A 21,084-nucleotide genomic window follows, 5' to 3' on the forward strand; every position below is an offset into this window, starting at 1 on the left:
GTTGGTGTTTTCTGTATTAATTTAACTCATTTAATGTGTTTAAAAAAATAACCATATGCAGAAGGGAATGACAATGGTGATTGTCGGAGACATTATGGATAATTATGTTACACCGTCAGGTTTGCGGTTAGAGAAGGTTATGGTGCTGGCGCATTAGTTTCAAATGAATGTCAAAAACCTCTAAATGAAACCCTGGTCTGTGTGTTTGCTCCCTGTCTGTCCGCCTTGCAGTGAGTCTGGGCGGTGGGAGGGGGGATGATGCTCTAGCTCCTGTCACACATGCTGTACAGCAACAATAATATTTGGAGAGTTACAAGTGGCTGCGGTCTGCATCACAAACCGAGACGCATGACCAATGAGCTCTCTCTTGCGAACGTACCCAGATTTCAGTTAACAGTGATAATTGGTGTATATGCACGACTTTAAAGCTCAGCAGCTCAGATAAGTTGGTGACCAGAGTGGAAACGGTGCAAGATGGGCAAACAAGCTGGAAGGCAGTGCGGGTGCTTAGTTTTCTGAGGACAAAAGCGGCGCTCCGTGCCATTGCGCACAACTTCTTTATTGCATGCAAACGCACCAAAGCCGAATTACTGAGTAGAATTTCCTGAGCAGGAGCAAATATGGCTATGCTTAGTTCTTTGATTATTTTCACAAAGTTTCTACTTTATTTGAAACTAACATATTGCATGGAGATAGATTTCTGCATACCTGTCCGTGTGGATCATCAAAAGCATGAAAAGCATCTTCACCGGCGCGCGGAGCAGATGACTGAAAGACTGATAGTTTTTAGACTAAGTGCATTCAAACAGGAACTTTACCTCCACCTTACGCCGGATTCCAGTTTTCTTGAACCGGGCAGCTTGACGCCTGAAAGCGGCTCCTCAGCATCCAACGCCTCTGCAACAGCTGACTTACGGGAATGCTTCTACTCCGGGGATGTCAACGCCGAACCGGACTCCTACGCCGCGCTCAGTCTGTGTAAAGGTCTCCATGGGAGTTTTTCCTATAACGGCATGGAGTATTTCATCAGCCAGACCAGAACTGAAGACGCAGCAGCTGCGTCTGGAAATGGAAACTCTTTCGACAGGACGCATGTCATCCGCCGCCGGAGACGCGCTACGCACTCAGGCGGCAACTTCACCAGCAGGTGTGGAGTTGCACCTGACACCAACTTCAACATTTCCCTGGAGAAATACAAGCACATCAGTGAACTGGCGATTGATGGCTTTACTGAAACTGTGTTGAAAACCTTGGGAGGTCCAAGAGGTTTGCCTCCATCCCCAGGTTTGTGGAGGTGCTGGTGGTGGCAGATGAATCTATGGCTACATTTCACGGGGATGACCTAAAGCATTACCTCCTGACCCTGATGTCAGTAGCAGCCAGGCTTTACAAGCACCCCAGCATTCTCAACTCCATAAACATAGTGGTGGTGGGTTTCATGGTCATAAATGAAGCTGACAAGGGACCCAAGGTTTCCAGTAATGCAGCCCTGACTCTGCGCAACTTCTGCTCCTGGCAGAAGAAGTTGAATAAACACAGCGACAAGCACCCAGAATACTGGGATACTGCCATACTGTTCACCAAACAGGTAAGCAGGGAAGGAGTGAGCTGCACCAAACCCAGCAGTAATGCATCACATTGGTGGTGTAAGGATTGTAATGCTGCACTCAAACACAACTTGTGCATGGGTGAATTATGAGACAAAAATGGGCCCCTGGGCATGTAAAAGACTGTAAGAGGCACACTTTCAGTCTTTTTTTGCAGGTGAGTCAGAACTCCCATACTCTCAGAGACACAAAACTACTCAGTGAAGTTAATTTTATTAACTTAGCAACAATAAATATTAACTGTCACTTCACACAGGCCTGTGCCCTGTGTACCCATTCAGTTATCCATCTATTAACTTGTGTGTTGGTGCAGCCTGTCAACTGCACAGCCCTGCTAGTCCCATTTCTTCTAGTGCAATGAGTCACTGGAAAAGAGCAACTGAGCCAAATCTTTCCATGGAAGACCTCACCTCTGTCAGCTTCTACAAAATAAGAACCGGGTCACTATCTGCCTATAAAGGCACTTTCATGATGATCAGACCATTTTTTAAGAATCCAATTTGAATCCAAATTCCTTCTTCATTCATTCAAGATGATGTAAATTGACACTATCTAAAGCATTCAGCTGGTCACAGCTGTCAGATAATCCCATGTGGCCACCAGAGCTGCCACCATTGCCTAGTAAATCTTTCTCCACAGTCAATAACTTCTCTCTGTCTCTCCCGCTCTGATGCCTGGTTGTTGGTGCCTGCTTTCCATTAGGTCCAGTTTTGCTCTGGCTGGTCATCTGAAACATGTCCTCTCTCCTTCACTCCATAGCAACATACAAAAACACTTCAAGGACAAAACGACTTAAAAGTCACCCCAAAACTGGGGAAAGATCCCTTATTTACCGAGGGGCAATTATATGTAGGAAAGTCCAGGTCCGGTGTTGTTGTCCTTGTATGGCACAATGAGTGCAGCTGCTGAGATGGAAAAAGTCTTGTAATAGGTTACGGAGAGCAAGTGGGGTGGAATACACATGGCTGGCAGAGGGTGCTTCTGGCATCACTGGGCCTCGCTGTAACACTGGGTTAACAAGTTCATCCTCCACTTTGGTGTTTACTCTGAACGCTACAAAAGCACAGGGAAGTCATTCTGATATAACATAATAACATAAGTTCTGCCCAGAAATATTGAATCAGAGACAAAATAAGTTTTAGTCACAAAAGACTGTCCAGTAAGTCTTAGGACAGAGGCACCTATATCTTCCTGATAACCAATGAGTCACAGCCACTTTCATTAATAATTAACTGTTCCAGTGGGAAAAGGCTTATTACTTTTCCTGTAGTGTTAAATAACAAGCGACTGCAGTCGCGCTAGCAGCTTGTGCGGCTGTGCATGTACAAACACTTACTGTAGGCCCAGTGGTGCTTTGAGCTAAATGCCTACATGCTAACCTGCTCGAAATGATGATGTTGTTGATGTCAAGCAGGTATAATGTTAACCATGCTCAAAGGGCGCCTGGGTAGCTCACCTGGTAGCGTGCACCCATATAAGCTTATTTTAGCATGCTAGCATTAGCTAATTAGCACAGGGTGACCAGATTTCCGGTAGCTGAAACCGGGACACTTTGCGCGTGACCGTAGTGCTTGTGCACGCGCACACTATTTTTAACATGAACATGTGCCATCCCAGGTCAGACATAGACAAAGACAGTAACTTCATTAGTTTGATCATAGGCTCCTCATTCTAAAAAAGATTTTTTGAAGTGTTATTTATTCCAATAATTGAAAAATTTGAGCATTAAACACTTCATTTCCTGCATTCTGGTGAATTTGTATGCACATATTTCTATCTTTTTCTGAATCAATGTATGCTGCAAATATCTTTATGTAAAGACAAACATAGATTACAATCCAAATATAAATACATAATGGAATATATTGAAGTAAGGCTCTCAGGCATTCTGTATTGCTTTCAACTATTTATTCTCCTTTGGATGGACTTTTCTAATTAGCCTATATCTGAGTCAGCACATATGTAGCCTAGGCATCATTTGGCCTACTCCTCCCTCCTGTTTTGCTCTTTTGTTGTTAATGTATACCCCTGGACTGTAATATTTCAGATATGTTTGAGCAATGTCCAAAACTTTGTGCACATTCAAAATACAATATATCTGTGTTCTCTGTGATTTGGATGTCATGATTTTGAGAAAAATAAAGTTATAATAGGCTATTACAAGAATAAAGTCACTATATTTCAGAAAATAATCTATCGGCTACCTGCACCATTAGTCTGCTGTGCATACGTGATTGCTCTGCTGATAAGGTAGAATAGACCTTCTACCAGACACAGAGCCCCGTTTGGGTGTCTGAAGGAGACAAAGAGTTTAGCTAGGGAAGTGGCTGTACCATAGGGCTGTACACCGCTTTACATTGGAGGTGGAAAACCGGATCTACTGCAGAAATACACAGAGCACAAACGCAACACATCTGCCGCAGCATGTCAACAGCTGAACGCGTCCGTTATAACCTGAAGCTGCGCTGTAAACAGGTCTGCTTCAGAGCTCTGTGTGTCTGAGTCTGAACCATAGACTGTAAACATCACATCACAGGAACTTCAAACTAAATCAGTAGTGTTGCGCTCCTAAACTTTGTGTTAATGGCATCAATGTATTAGACTGATTTGGCTATGACTCCTCCGAAAACTTCACCCGGCTTTCACCAGGCTTTCACAGCTTTCCTCACAGAGAGACGGTTGCTAGGTGATAGCAACAAATACAGCATGATCGGACCCCGCATGTAGCTGCCCGTTCTATTCGCCTCGGAAAAATAAACTGGACAAATTTACAATCGGGGATAAATTCAAAACATTCGGGGCTGAAGACCCGGCAAAATCGGCTCACGCTGCTCCTGGTGTAAACCGGGACATTTTAGCGTCCCGACAGGCTTTTTTCGGGACTCGGGACATTAACTTCAAAATCGGGACTGTCCCGGTCATATCGGGACTGTCCCGGTCAAACCGGGAGGTTTAAAGGTAAAATCAGGGGATCAACAAAGTCATTAGGATTCATCCTCTGGGGATCATGAATGTCTGTAACAATAAAAAGAACGGCTTTCACCGCAGTTGAGAACAACCAGATTGTTCGCGAACGTAACATCACTACAGCCAGATACAGCCAGATATAGCCAATTAGCAGAAATGGAGGTACAACATAGAGAAAATAAGAGATAGTGAGAGATTAAGTGGTACACTGGTAAAGATAAGACTATCGTGGAGTTGTTGTCATGGTTTTTCTCACCCTGGGCTGTGTGCCGCAGGTGGAACTCATCTTGTCCTCCCAAACTCTCTTCTTACCTCTTTAACTAAACATCAAGAGGAAATGTGTGATGGGCTATCTGCCCTGATCCTCTGTTTCAACATATTCAAAAGTCAGAACAGAGAAACAATAAACAAACCCATGTGTTTTGTATTAGTGCTCTTCATGGTCTGTTCATTCTGTAGCTCAAGGCACAGCCACAAAAACATCTTTGGAACATGGCTGAAGTTCAATGTGATTTGCCAAGATTTTTATGAGAATGAAATGAAAGGCGTTTTACAATTAACACTTACGTCTCTTGTACCTCCATTTCTGCTAAAGGATCTTTGCGGGGCCACAACCTGTGATACACTGGGTATGGCTGACGTTGGAACCATGTGTGACCCGAAGAGGAGCTGCTCTGTCATTGAAGATGATGGCTTGCCCTCTGCTTTCACAGCTGCCCACGAACTTGGTAAGAATGTTGTTTGTATTTGCTGTGAGAAACATTCATCATCAGGGATTGCACACTCACATTATGCATTTTAGATTTATGCTAATGCGCGTTTGGCCTCAAGAGTGAGATATGCTCAAGGCAAGAGTTTCATATAACCTAAGCCTTAAATGTCAAAGGAATTTTGCAGTCAGGTTTAAGACGTGCATAATCAGTGTAGAAACTGGCCTGGCCAGAGGGCTTTGCCACTTTCATGATGATCTATATGGCTGTGGTTTTCAGTCCTAGTCCCAGAGCACTGCTGGGTTTCAATCATAGCAGTGATTTAATTGCATTTACCTGATGTTGTGTTTGTAAATCAGTCCCTCATTAGATTGGCACAATCAAAACCAGCAGGTCTCTGGGCCAAGGTTGAGATCAATGCATGTTCGACATTACAGCTGCACAGTATAACTTTGCACACTGGCAGCTGCAAATTGAAAGTGAGAGATAGCAGAAAAATCTGAAGTTCAGTCACCCTAGAATTATTTCACATAACATTATACTAACAAATGTACACTTATCTTTAACATTCCAGCTTGTCTGGGATGCTTTTGTGAAAAGAAGAATGTAAGCATGAAAAAGGATGAATGAAGCAAAGGAAATAACACTGGCAATCCCAGTTTTCTCTGGACAGAGCCCTCACTCATTGCTCTTTAGGAGATTCTGCATTTCAGGCGAAAATGTCAAATCCACTGTAAGTGTGTGGAATGAGCGTTAATTGTGTTTGAGCATAAACTCATACACTCACATATACGATCTTGCTGCGTTGCCGTGGAAATGGCATTGGAATAGTTAAACCTTTTGGGAAATACTTATTTGCTTTTTTTTTTCCGAAAATGAGATGAGAAGATTGATACCAATCTCATGTTAGTGCATTTACAGAGCAAGACAAGAGTCAGGGCATGGTTTGCCTAGCTTAGCATAAGGACTGTAATAAAGGAATACACTAATTTGCACGTTTTTGCTAAACCTGTGCAGAAAGCAAAATGTCACATGCTGTAAATATTTCCTGGCATTCAACAGCTACATATTGTAACTGTGCGCAGCTTCCCAAAGTCTTGTAGTCACAGTGAGGTTGCCAGGTTTGGTTTCTTTGTGTTAGAGACACCAAATGTATCTCACAACCTATGCCATAGCCAGAGATGTTACACTAAAGTAGCCTACTGGTCAGTTTTTTTGTGAAGAAATAACTGTCCAAAATTGTCACTTTACTTACTGACTATATTTTCATGTACAGGTTAAATAGCAAGATACACTGTAAAAAAATGAATAGGCATATGTTTACACTTTGGAGCCAGGCTAGCCGTATACAGTCGTTTTCAGTGTTTGTACAAGCTAAACTAACCACATCCTTGCACCAGCTTCCTACTTAACCCACATATTTTAGATTAATATGAATATAAAAATGCTGAATTCATGGTAAGTGTGCGCTATTGTTTCCCAGCTAGGCCACAGAGAAGTTATTTTGTGAACCAGAATGCCTGAATTCTGACTTTATACTGAAGTTTTGATTTATCACTTCCTATGGATGGTGAAGTGTCCAGTGTCGTTTTGACAAATAGGGTTACCACGATGCAATTTCTTTATATTTATCTGTGATTTAGGCTGATATTATGTATGTAATCTCATTTTTGCAGCTTTAAATTACCTGTCAAAGATGAACATAAAAAAGGAGCACTGCTAATCCTGCTTTTTCGATGACATTTAATGGGTGATTTATGAACTGCATGTACTTTAGTTTGACAAACTCCTAAAACTGTCTAGTCAAGGCAAATCCTATGAATAATACAAATTACATATTTTCACATTTTCAATAATCAGTGGTTGAGAATGTAAAATAAGCAAGACTCATGGCTGAAACCAGATGCACAAGTAACTCCCGAGGCCCCAAGAGAGGCATTGGTTTACACTTGTCCTCATTACACAATTTCCCCTCAAAATGGTCCTGTCTCATGATTGAATACGTGGAAACACATCTATGTTTTGTTTTTTTGGAATGTACTGCATGTCCATATTTAGGGAATTAAATGATTTCCTTGGGAACTAAATTCCCTTGTCAGGCCTGGTTTAGAACATGGACGTACATGTAAGCCACGCTCTATATTCCCATGCTTAACTGCATTCCTGTCTGCTATGACATCAGCTTTCAAATTAGTCCAAGTTTAGTTTGCTTTGCCTTATACATACATGTGTGCTGTGATGTCTGGAAAAAAGTTTCTCTTTTTTGGCAATATTTTCATCACCACAGATACAGAATATGCTCAGTAACTCTTACTAACTGCTTATTGTGTTTTAAAACATTGGAACTATTTAACTCTAACAAAGGCATAACCTTCTGTCCCTCTTCCCACCCTACCCTCATCCCTCAGGCCACGTCTTCAACATGCCCCACGACAATGTGAAGGCGTGTGAGGAGGTATTTGGGAAACTAAAGGACAACCACATGATGTCTCCCACACTGATTCAGATCGACAGGAGCAGGCCCTGGTCTGTGTGCAGCGCAGCCATCATTACTGAGTTCCTGGACAGAGGTCATGGTTAGTAAACATTTCCTGTATATGTCTCTGGACTCAGATAGACCACTAATTCTGGCCAGGCTTCATGCTTTCAGCTGGTTGTAATCTAATTGCGCCCACAATAACAGACCTTGGCTCTAGTTCGTCATGGTTACATTTGTAATTTCAATATCAGTTTCAACTTTCAACAAAAGAAATACTCATATTATTTTTTGTTAAAATACTGTATCTATTTGGATAAAATAGGTTTTTTTTCTTTGTTAAGCGAGTGTTTACTCTTCTGTTTTTAGACTATGTCTAAGTTGACGAGGGAATCAATCAACAATAACGACTTACTTGAATAAAAAAAAAAGTGTAATGCGAAAGTGATCACTTGTAGTGATGAACCCAAAGAGAAGTATCACCAGACTCTGATGTTTCCCTCAGCTCTGCAAAGCGTTTTAGCTTCTTTCAGCTCATTGTTTTGGTTTTCTGGCCCACAACTTTAATGTTTTGGTTCAGTCACAGCACTCTCGACAACTTTGTTTCTTGCCACAACAGTCGGCTGATTTTGCTAAAAAAAAAAAAAGGTTTGATACACTTACTGTACGAAACAGGAAAGCGACAAATTTAGTGATTAGCTGGCAAACGTAGAAAATGTAGCAGATTTCCTTCCTGTGAGTTGATTAGGTGCAATACAGAAGGTTGATGGAAACCTGAATGAATGCAGCTTTAAGAAAACTTTTGGTTGGTGGACACCTGTAGTTGTCATGTCATCATGTCATAAATGACAAGTTAATGGTGAAATGATACTAAATGCTAAATTACCTTACATGGGATCAGAATTCTGGATCCTTGAGTAGAAATCCTGTTTTAACAACAAGCTTAAAGTGATGCAGCACCCAGCTGAGTCCTCATCGCTTTAAGCAAGGCTTTGGGAAGTTAAGTGTTTAAGGATGACAAACTAACAGAGTTCCTTATGTTATATGCTAATCATAGCTCAAAAATGGTAGAAAAATGCTCTTTATGTAATATCTGAGGACATTTTGTTATATTTTGATGTTGTCACATCCAGATATAAAGTATCTACTACAGTGGTGGATAAGAGCAAGTAGGCTAAATGTCAGATGTTTATGCCAGTAGAACTAGCACATACTAGATCCTCACTTGCCTCAATAGACTACAATGTATCCACAAGAAATGCAGAAATGTGAAACACTTCATGGCAGAATTACACTTGAAACAAGAGTGCAATAAACATTACCCAGTAAAAAAACTGTGTATCCGAGGAAGTATCTTTCCTTGATATTTTATTTTATATGCCGATGATGACATAAATTATCCACTTTTAGTATCCACATTCAATATACCATTCACAAGTTCAATAATATATTGTCCGGCTTTTTCTCCTCGGTAGCTCCCTTCTGCCAAGTCTTTTTCGGTCTGTGTGTAAACTCCCGTAAGTGCCTGGGAGTGTAATAGACAGAATTAGCACACCAATGTATTATCTCCCTGCAACCAGCCCACTTACTGTAACAAGCAAATGAGCCTTTACCAAGTTCAACATTCCAAAGCTAACACTACTGTCTTTTCTTCATGAGCCAATCTTAACATTATCTGGTACCTGCACTGTCTCATATATAAAGCTTGCAGTCTGCATTTGTAAGGACTGAAGACACAGTTATTGGACATAACCGTACCAACATTTTTAAGCTCTTTCATGAACATTATTTGAATGCTTTAATCCAGTGGTTCTCAACCGGTGAGGCCCGCCACCCTGGGGGGGCGCGGACACTCTCCCGGGGGGGCGCGAGTAGGCTACAGGATGGGAAAAAAAAAAAAAAAGAATTCAGAAAAAGAATTTCCCCGATGTTGAAATGCAAGTGGTTGGACTGTAACACACAAACAAATCATCCTCCTGGCGACTTTTTTTGTCAAAAACTAATCTAGCGACTTTTACTGGTGTTATTGGAGACTTTTGTGGTGTTTGGAGACTCGAAAGCACGTATCACTCAACGAGCAGCGGGTGTTGCCGTGAGCCCCCCCCGTCCAAAAGCACTCACAGGCGGTCAGTCTCTCAGTAGCCTCGCGCACCAGTCCCAGCCTGCAGTCGGACCAGAGAGGGGACACACACCTCTCCTCATATAAACTCAGATTTTGCTCCTTGCAGACAGAGTGGACGCCTTCACACAAAAACTTGACCTATGGCATGGCCGCATCAGTCGAGGGAACTGCGACATGTTCCCCAGCCTTACAGACATTATTTTATTTATTTCAATCAGCTGTCAGCAATGAGAGAACAGCCACTGACCAAGCGGGAGTGAGAACGGGTCAAATTAATTTCCTTGTTTCTGTTATGAAGACGATCGTGTGTGTGACTCAAACATCTCACATTTACCAACAAAATGTACAGCGAAAGATCGCGCAAAACATTTCAGACTCTACTGCCAACGTGTATACATTTTAACGTCAATGTAACGATTTTTCATTATATAGTCACTGAAGCGGCTGCTGTTTCAGTACTGTCTGCTCTCTGCAGCGGGCGGGGCTGCTGCTCCATTTCCCCCGCGACTGACGCGCGCACGCACACACGCACACACACACACACACACACACACAATCACACACGGTGGATGCAGGAAAAAACGCAGATGACCTAAATTGAGGACAGCTATGGTCGTTATTGTAAGTGCAATGATAAGTTAAAGTCCAATAAGTACTTTATCAAACGAATGCTGTGTGTGTGTGTGTGTGTGTGTGTGTGTGTGTGTGTGTGTGTGTGTGTGTGTGTGTGTGTGTGTGTGTGTGTGGCCAGGATAGGACATTAACTAACAATGTGATCAATAAGCCACTGACAGTGACAGATATGTTCATATTTGATTCATTCAATAAATTATTATTTTTTGTCTTAAATCCACCAGCCATTTTCCTATTATACCAACATTTGCAGCATCCTGAGCCTGTTAAGGTTCCCTAGGAAATCTCAGCCCAGAGTAATTAATTAATAGTACTAATTATAAAGAACTATAAAAAAAAAAATTGCAACTTTTTTTTTGCACCTTTCACTGTCTTCTGCAACTTCATTGCAACACACATACAAAAGACACCACAACTTTTATCGCAATTTTTAACAAAAGCTCCCGTGAAATCAGGCATTTTGGGCCGCAACAATCTCAAAAAAAGGCTGTGAAATCCTGGAGGGACTGCCCTTGTGTGTTTTTTCATGTGTTATGGTCAACATTCACCAGTGTTTTTTTGTTGTTGTGGTGCGCGTAGGCTACTCCTGATTTTGTCAGTCATCCCATCTCTTATATGCTGTGTCTCTATGATCCTATCCTGTCCTATTCATGGTAGCCTACTCGTGGACATTGCGCCGTCATCACGTGCTGTAGTAGGGGGGGGGCCCGCCTTGATAATCCTGCATAGGGGCCCGGTGTTGGCTAGTTACGCCACTGACCTCCTGCCCTCTTTCGTCATTCTGAGCAGCATTGATGCATGGATACTCTCAACTCTGTGACGTCAACTTGAAGATTCTCCTCCCTTTTGCGTCGGCATATTTGTGTGAGACAGGATTCTCAGAAATGACTGCAATCAAAACGAAATACCGCAATCGTGCACAAATCGAGGATGATTTGAGGCTACGTTTATCAGACATTTCGCCAAGAAATTGGAGGGGGGGGCCCAACTGCAATGGACCAGCTTTGGGGGGGCCCAGCTTGCAAAAGGTTGAGAACCCCTGCTTTAATCCATAGTTTTATAGCCCTTTGTACAACATAGTCATTGCCTCACATGAATTTACCAGAGCACTCTTGCAATGCATAACAGTTTTAAACAGCATCCTTCTTTCTCAGTGACATTTAATACGAGAAAGATGATAGATACAGTACATAGGTTCCTCTTACTTAAAGATGACCAAAGTTTGTTTTACTCTTATAGTTGATTGATATATTGTTCTCAGTTTCATGGACTGATGAATCACAGTTTCTATTAATTCTGACTTCACTAACAAGGATCCTACGCAAGTGTAGAAATATTTGGTTAACCACAAATGTAGCAAATAAAAAGTACTATTTTCACCACATCAGTCAAATTATCACGAAAATGCCATGGTAAAGATTTCATTGTTTTAATTAGATTTTTGTCCCTAAAGCTTCATTAGTAGATTTATTGGCCATTAAAAACACTGACATATTAACACCTCAATAGGTTGATATGGCGAATGTGTTAGCAAACAGTTGCCTGGACAGAGTAACGGCAGCATTCATGTTCCTGTCCACCATAAACATACATCTGATATTCACTTTTCCTTTAGCTGCTCTATGTTTTGGTCTCCATCATCTCCTTGTCGCTAACTTTGTCTGTCTGCTGTTTGGTGCTGGTGGGTAGTGTTAAATGGCTTTATTAGCTTTTGCACAGAAAACAGCTGCCTGCAACAGTAAAGTTGCGAGCCTTAAAGTGTTCATATTATGCTTTTTGGCTTTTTCCCTTTCCTTTATTGTGTTATATATCTTTTTTGTGCACGTTATAGGTTTACAAAGTGAAAAAGCCCAAAGTCCACCCCAAAGGGACTTACTATCTCCAACAGAAAACACTGTTCACAAACTGCTCCAAACAGCTCTATTGTAGTCCAGCCTTTACTTCAGAGACAAACGTGGTCACTTTGTAACACACGTTATAATACTCACCTAGCTGCTAGCATGGCACGCCCTCATACTCTGCTTCTGACTGGCTTGTAGTCCTTACCTAGGAACTACACATGTGCGACTCCAAACAAAGATGGAATAGAAGTGAGATACCTCACTCTGTAGCTAAAACAGAGAGCTCAACAGGGTGAAAAGAGGAGCTGCAGCAATGTGCAGTACAACAAAAATATGGTGTTTTTTGAAAATTAAACCATGTAAACCAATTCTGATATAACATCTAAATACAATTATGAACCTGAAAATGAGCATAATATGAGCTCTTTAAAACCAAAACAATGAGCTGAAAGATGAACTCCGTCAAGCTGAGTGAAACTGCAGAGTTGATGAGGAATCTCTGTGGGTTTGTCAAACAACATCTTAGATACTACACTTAGTAATTTCCCCCATAGTAAATACAAAAATATCAATTAGTGGAGTTTTAAGTTTTCTGTGTTTAAAGTAGGAATGCACCAAATCCAGATTTCTGGGGTTCGGCCAAATACCAAATCCACTGGCTAATCCTCAGTCCATTAACACAGTAAACACATTAATGAAGTAAACAAATGGTTAACACAAGTATTTATCTGTGACTGTGCTTCCTTTGCTGTACCTGAAGTTGCTGCATTCTCAGCTCATATTCTCATATTCTTTCGGATGTTTCATACGCAAATGTTTTAACAGCGGCGATGTTGTGTATTGTTTAGGGTCCTTGCCACCACGAGACAAATTGGCATTGCAAATTGAACATGATTGACAATGACTTGAATCGCCTTCTTTTGACTGAAAGTACTGCAAAACAACACTTTTTCTGCTCACGAGTTCCATTTTCATATTCTCACAGCCTACTGCATTGAACGATTTACTTACGTAAACACCTTCCCGTAATCAATGGCGGCGTCATGACGTTGACCAGTGTTGCGTGCGTAGCGTGCGTAGTGTGCGTAGGGTTCGGTTCGGTGGAAACAAATTCTAAGGTTCGGCAGAAACCGAACCCCGTCAAAAAGCCCAATATTCAGCCGAATCCGAAGCCGAATCCTGGATTCGGTGCATCCCTAGTTTAAAGTGAATGTTTGTGAGTGAATGCAGTTGCGGTCTGATTGTTTGCAATGTTGTTTGTTTGTTTCTATAGGAGACTGTCTGTTGGACCAACCTCAAAGGCAGCTGTCTCTCTCAGACAACCTGCCTGGTTCCAGCTACAGCCTGCACCGCCAGTGTGAGCTTGCTTTCGGCCCCGGCTCCAAGCCCTGCCCGTACATGCAGCCCTGCTCCAAGCTGTGGTGCACCGGGAAGGCCCGCGGCCAGTTGGTCTGTCAAACCCGACACTTCCCCTGGGCGGACGGCACCAACTGTGGCAACAGCAAGGTCTGCTACCGAGGAGCCTGCACTGATAAGAACAACACCATGCACATCAAGGTGAGAGAGTGCGGAAAGAAAACCCTGTCCTGCTTGGTCTTTTTTATTACATGTTGATGTACCATTGTGTTTTTCTTTTGTCCCAGGTGGATGGCCGGTGGGGGAAGTGGGGAGCATTTGGAGACTGTTCCCGAAGTTGTGATGGAGGAGTTCAGCTGGCAAAGAGGGAGTGTGACAACCCTCTTCCTGAGAATGGAGGCAAATACTGCTATGGCCTTCGCATCAAATATCGCTCCTGTAACTTCAACCCTTGTCCTGAAACAGGTACACTAGTCTCTGTTTGAGTATTTTTACACAGGAAGACGCACATTTTGTAACCAGCCCATGGAGTTACCATTAGCTTAATTAGCTTGCTAGCTACAGCTGATAAAATCTGGCTAGAAATTAGAAATTGCTGTTGTCTACCTCTGTCTAAGTTCAAGGACCCATTGTTGACTAAGAATTTCAAGTAGCAAATCTGCCACCATTATCATCATAAAATGCACAGAAGTCAATTGCAAAACTGTTATCACATTCTATAAAGTCAAGAGTGTTGCAGTAGTTGTCAACTAATCTGACGTTCTTTTTACATCTCCAGGTAAGAGTTTCCGTGAGGAGCAGTGCGAGGCGTTTAATGGCTTAAACCTGAACACCAACAGACTAGGTTCCTCTGTGGTTTGGGTTCCTAAATATTCGGGCATCTCTCCCAAAGACAAATGCAAGCTTATCTGCCGCGCCAACGGGACTGGGTACTTCTATGTCCTCGCTCCCAAGGTATGTAGCTTTTAGGATTTGGTACGTTCAATGTTTGATTGTAACAACACCATCCAATTGTATCTTCTTTAATTAACTCTTTTTCTAATCACGAAATAATGGAATTAGTACAAGACAATACAATATATTTACTAGACAATCCTCTGTTAATAAAGTAGAGAAACTACAACTAGCCAAATTACATATTGATTGCTTTCGCTGGAGGCTGATTTGAGCCTAATAATTGCTAGCTGTTGTTTTAGCCTGTAGACAGTACATGCTATGAATAAAACCAAAGTCCTGCCGTCCTCTGATCTGTCTAAAACGCTAAGACGTGACTTTGGGGAATTCTGTCAATATTCTGAGATAAATGGGTATCAACTCTTGTAATTGCTAATGTAATCTGAACTCTGTGTCATTGAACACCTCATCATGCATCAAAACCTCATGGGAGGTGTAGTTGAAACATTTAGATAGAAATATTTAGCAGCTCTCTGTTCACAAAGGTTTGGTGTGTAACTGCTCGGTATGATTTGGCCTTTATTCAACATGCAAGAAGTAAATTCTATCCAAAGCAAAGCAGTGAGAGGTGATGTGTTGGTGGCAGTAGAGAGAGCAGCGTTGAGGAAGAGAAACATACAGGGACAGTATCACTTCACAGCTGTGGCTTGTCAGCAACTATGTATGCAACCAGAAAAGAAAAAAGCTTGTAACAGCAATACAGGCCAACATATCGTTTACGCTAAAGGACACAGTACACTCGCTCTGGAGCTACTTTGCGACTTTTTATTTATGTAGCTCTTTGGTTCATTATGTTTGTTTAGAAAGAAGAATAAAGTATGTAATTATGGAAGTCCATATATGTGGCGACACTTTCTGTCTTGCTCTTTCTTTCCCTCTGTTGTTCCTGCTTACATACAGTATTATCCACTTTAAGATCAGCTTGATGTAATGTCTCAAACCCTGCAGGTTGTGGATGGGACGCCCTGCTCTCCTGACACCTCAGCTGTATGTGTTCAAGGAAAATGCATCAAGGCAGGCTGCGATGGCAAGCTGGACTCTAACAGGAAGTTTGACAAGTGTGGTGTGTGTGGCGGCGACAACCAGGGCTGCAAGAAGGTCTCAGGATTGTTCACCAAACCTATGTAAGTAGCATATCAGCACATACTGCTGCACTACATAGTATTACATCTAAACTGCCGGGACACGTCAGAATGTCAACGTTGATATCAAGAGGTTTGCAGTGGAAATGTCTTTGGTGAAGTGTGTTACTGAAAAGGAGAAGATAACTGAGCTGTTTCAGTCTCTACTGGCATCAGAAACATCTAGGAGAAAACACAAGCAGCCCATGCTGACCAATCACAGTTCTCCCAACGTGGTATCTTTGTAGCCACTGCACCCAAAGAGCCTAAGCACATAACCACCTTGGCGTCTTAATGCAGAACTATCAATGAAACTTTAGGAATAGCCTAGAGGTGGGCATTTGACAGGATGTCCTATAAGTGTGCAGTGGTTCCCAATATATTCATGGAAATAAATCATCTGGATCTTGTGGAGTTATTCTAAACACTAAAGAGAAATGGTTTAAGGAAATTTTTGGCAGACTGTATCTGGGTCTGGAAACTGGATGATATAACAATCCAAGACATAGCCTAGCGTAGTTTAAAAACTGGAAACAGAGGAACAGAACATTGTGGTTGAATGAGCTACCACTGGAGAATCTCTTTTAAATGTATTGGTGGCTGGAGTCAACAAGATAACAAGAAAATAAGATGTGTATTTTTTTAACAGTCTTTGTGCTAAGTTAGGCTAACCATGTCCTGGCCCAGTCTCTCAACTACAAGCACAGAAATCGAATTGATGTTCTCATTTGATTCTAGATAAGAAGGCAAACAACTATTTCCCAAAAATATCACTGTGTTCCTTTAGGTGGAGACATTCATGTAGAATATCTTTCAGCCTTGACACGTGATTGTTTGCCACCAAACCTTCTTTGATTTGGCGGGAAATCGTCTTTGTTTACTTTACTAGACAAAGTGATACTGTTTAAAGACGAAGTGATAAACAATAAGATTTACCATTTGTGAGAAATTGGTCTTAATAGTCAGAACTTGCACAAAGGAGCATCTGCAAGGTAAATAGAGGCAACCAATCACCTTGACCATGGTCTCATGTTTATGTTAATTATACAAAGGTAAAAGGACTGGACAAGATGGCACCGGTGTATAGTGACACGCTGTGATCTACTCACTCTCTGGAATCCTTTACATTGATGATGTTTATGAATACATGAAGCACTTTTAAGTTTGCAAGTTACATTACATCCATCGTCTTGAAAGAATAACCATTGGCCATTCAGCATTATTAATGCTCTGCCTTGCCACACTTTCTTTCCAGTCATGGCTACAACTTTGTGGTGATGCTGCCTGTTGGAGCTTCCAACATTGACGTCCGTCAGCGTGGCTACCGAGGAATGGTCAGCGATGAAAACTACTTAGCAGTGAAGAATCGGCATGGCAAGTACCTGCTGAACGGCAACTACGTGGTGTCAGCCGTGGAGCGCGACTTGCTAGTGAAGGGCAGCTTACTGCGCTACAGCGGCACCTCCACATCCGTGGAGATTCTTCAGGCCACCAGACCCCTGCAGGAACCTCTGACTGTGGAGGTGCTCTCGGTAGGGAAGATGACTCCTCCCAGGGTGCGCTACTCCTTTTACATCGCCAAGGAGAGCAAAGAGCAGAAGACTCTGCGGAAAGAGGAGAAAAGCCACACCGCGCATAATAGTGTCTTGGCGGACAGTAATAGGGTAGAAGCTAAGACGCCGATGATGGGTAAGAGGCCGGTCAGTCATTGGGTGACAGGAAGTTGGGATTCGTGCACAGTGACTTGTGGGAATGGTCTGATGAAGAGGCTGGTGCAGTGCCAGAGCATGGAGGGGCATCCTGCAGTGGACTGTGACATTGCTGACAGGCCTGTAGCAGTGAGAGCATGTGGTGAACCATGTCCCATGTGGGATGTAGGGGCCTGGTCTCACTGCTCCAAGTCCTGTGGAAGGGGCTTTAAAAGGCGGCCAGTGCGCTGCATGACCGAGAATGGTCTAAATCTACCCAGAGACCACTGCTCTGGAAGGAGGAAGCCTCAGGAACTGGACCTCTGTAATCTGAAGGCATGTTAAAGCAGAAGAGACACAACCAAAGGACTTATTTTTGTCAGTCAAAGTGACAATTTGCCCAAATCAGCATGATAATGATTCCACGGCTGTGTTGGGTGGAAATACTCTCAAACGCAGCCTGACTGTGTCTGAAGAGGCGTCTGCTACACTGAAGAAAGCCAATGGAGACAGAGAGGGTCTGCCTCTATTGTATGAAAAGACAGATATCAGTTTAGATAAAAGAAAAGAATGAAAGCTGTCTTCTTGTAAACTGTCAAACCATCTGCCTCAGTTTTGACTTGTGGTTAGTCTACCTCTACCAGGACAGATGACACAATGCCTGAACATATACAGAGAGTAACAGAGGAGAAAGATGCAGAGACACACACATCTGCACACAAACATAATTTCTTGGTAAAGTTACCTGCGTGGGATGAAATTGCAAAAGCAGAGAAAAGTCCAGACAGAGAGACAAAGCGTGGTGAGGTATAACCTCAGCACTCACACTGTGCGTTATCACAAGCAGATATCTTACCTGTGAATTGACATCGTTCTCTTTTCACTGAAGAACTAATAAAAATGTGAAAGACAGTACTGTAACATTCATGCACCATTCAAGACCTGATTGGTCCATGCAGTTTCTGCATCTTTTTTGTAATTTGTCTTGATTTAGTGCTGTGGCTGTTGTCTGATGTAGAATAATCAAAGCCAGCAGCCAATCACACTGCCAGTCAGAGTCAGATCATAGCTTTACAAGCTTTATATCCTAACAAAATGAAAAACAGACAATATATTACACACCTGATACAATCTTCATGAATTAGATCAATATCAAAGAACTCCTGAATTTTACCAAAAAAGTAAAAATATTTTTTAGAAGAGGAAAATAAGTTTAGAGTTAAGATGTTAGCATATTATATCCAGTGAATGTAGGCTGTTTGTATGGTGCAATCATAATGCGTCTTTGTCCGTTTTGTGTAAACTAAACAGAGCAATGCTCCTGTTTGTTCTGTTGCCAAAGAATTATAACCTTTCAAAAAGCCTTAGTACTTTGAGACACATCTCTGATGGAACTTCTTTTGTCTGCTACAACATATACACACTTTTTTTTTTCTTTGAGAAAAAACTAAAACCAAAAGGGACAAATTAATTAATTATTTTGGGTTTTATGATGGCGCCCTCCTAGTTTTGCATTTATTCAACGGAATCCCCATTTCGATAGAGCCAATTAAATCTTGCATAAAGCATTAATGTCAGTGTTCAATCATGGGCATGGCAGATGGTCACACTGAGCCAGACAGCAACCTGTTCCACAACACAAGATATTCAGACTCTGATCAACAACTACATTAGCTCCAGAGCACTGCTAACGTCAGTGTGTGCAGACTAGTTAGCTAATTATCTGCTCAGCACATTAAACAGCATGTGAACGCAAAAGCCACCCTGGTCCAGTTAAATGCTGCTGTGCTCCTTACGGTTCAATACCAGTAACAACACACTGTCTGCCCATTACATGAAGACTACAGCACTACAAGTTTTTTTACTTTGTCTCTCATTCCTTATGGTGTAGTCTCGCTTTGCCAGACCTTCCTTCACAGCGCTGCGGCTTACGGTGTAACACCGGCACTCTGGCAGCTTGCCAAAGCAATGTGAGGATGTCATCTTGGGTTCTAGGAAATTGTGATGGACACTTCTTTTTTACTATTTCCTAAGACTTTATAGATCAAACGATTGAGGTTTGAAGTTTGCGCCTTCATGAAAAAAGGAGGTTGTTGTCAGTTTTGAAGAAGGTATTGATCTAGATTTCTCAAACTGTAGATGTAGCATATACCACTTCTCTACTGTGTATGTATGTTCACTAGGTTATATGCCTTACTGTAATTGATTAGATTAGCAATAATAATAATAATAATAATAGTGGTTTATTCATAGAGTCCTTTTCTAGTAAAACGCAAAGTGCTTCCCAGTTAGAAAAATATAAGACAATGACAGGACCTAAGCAGCATTTAAACAGTAAAAATCAGCAAACAAAATAATACATAGCAGTAGTAGAAAATACAAAAAGACTTAAACATACATACAATCAATGAAATAAAACATTCCTAATTACAGACATTGGCTATGCAAAAGGCATAAAGAAAGAAAATGTATTAGTGGTTTAAGACAAAGAAACAAGACATAACAATAATCTAGGCATTAATATTGTTAAATGAATACGCTGTTTTCAGGTAATGCGGTTGCCCTCCTCAAAGCTCCATGAATACAATGCATGTTGGCTTGTGGCATCGCCAAAACTTTCAGTCTTTGGTCCTGCTGCTGCATAGCAGCTTCATCACCTCTTGCCCTTAATGACATATTGCAACATGCCAGCCTATCATTATACATTATACTGCCCGAAATGTATATGGTTTGATTATTTGCTCAGGTGTTACACTCATTCTCTTTAGTGAACTGTTTCAGAAAAAGGATGTTCTTCTCTATCCATCCATCCATGGTGAAATTAAAGGAACAATCCTCCCTAAAACACAATCAAACACCTATTGTTGTATATCATGGCATTCCAGTTTGTTGTTTTGAAGGGACTGATTTTATTCCATTGGATAAATGTTGCTGCATTTTCAACACAGCTGAAAATATGCATGCTCGCAGCTGTCTTAAAAATACTTGGTAAAAGTCCAGTTTTGCTGTCACGCCCTAAGATTTGAAGTGCAAGGGCGTCTGTCTGGACCATTTGACATGTTTACAATGTTCATTAATAAAAAAGACAGAAATGTACTAAAAGAAAAGAATTCCATCATCTATGCTATTATAACTTTCAACACTTCCAATGTCAACACTCTTAATGAAACAACATGTGGAATGCATCAAATATCGCAGAATAATAGATTTGGATTTGGATTTGAAGTTGGTCCTTTAAACTGATTGACAAAATGCCAACAGGTCCTTCAACAAAAAAATGTATTACACTCTTAATTTCCAGTCGGATTTGGTTCAGAGGACCTACCATTCAAAAGATGGCACTGTACAGTTAGTTTTTCTTTCTTTCACATCATGGTAATGTTATTTTTTTTAATCAGTTGTCTTTTGTATTGTATACTATGTATACATTCATCTAGCTGTATAAAATAAAGAATGTATATATATAAGATTATAAGCCAATGCTGAATCATGATTGATGATCTGTCTGAAGCTTTAGGTTTTAAAGTATTATTCAGATTTTTACGTTAAGACAACAAGGAAATATTACTTCCCTACTGTAAGTCCATCCCACATAGTTGGATGACAGGC

General features: G+C 41.5%; 1 protein-coding gene across 1 annotated transcript; it reads left to right on the forward strand.

The window, feature by feature from the left end:
- The first annotated feature begins 330 nt into the window (after positions 1 to 330).
- Positions 331 to 20,856, forward strand: LOC114553345 (A disintegrin and metalloproteinase with thrombospondin motifs 15-like). The gene is given in 9 exon segments (XM_028574596.1): positions 331 to 1,248; positions 1,251 to 1,588; positions 5,170 to 5,302; positions 7,693 to 7,860; positions 13,630 to 13,913; positions 14,000 to 14,177; positions 14,491 to 14,666; positions 15,615 to 15,790; positions 17,043 to 20,856. Coding segments are annotated over 9 exon segments (2,859 nt in total). The 5' UTR covers positions 331 to 620; the 3' UTR covers positions 17,821 to 20,856.
- Positions 20,857 to 21,084: the final 228 nt, after the last annotated feature.

The sequence above is a fragment of the Perca flavescens genome, chromosome 3 (assembly GCF_004354835.1).
Source record: "Perca flavescens isolate YP-PL-M2 chromosome 3, PFLA_1.0, whole genome shotgun sequence".
NCBI lineage: Eukaryota > Metazoa > Chordata > Actinopteri > Perciformes > Percidae > Perca > Perca flavescens.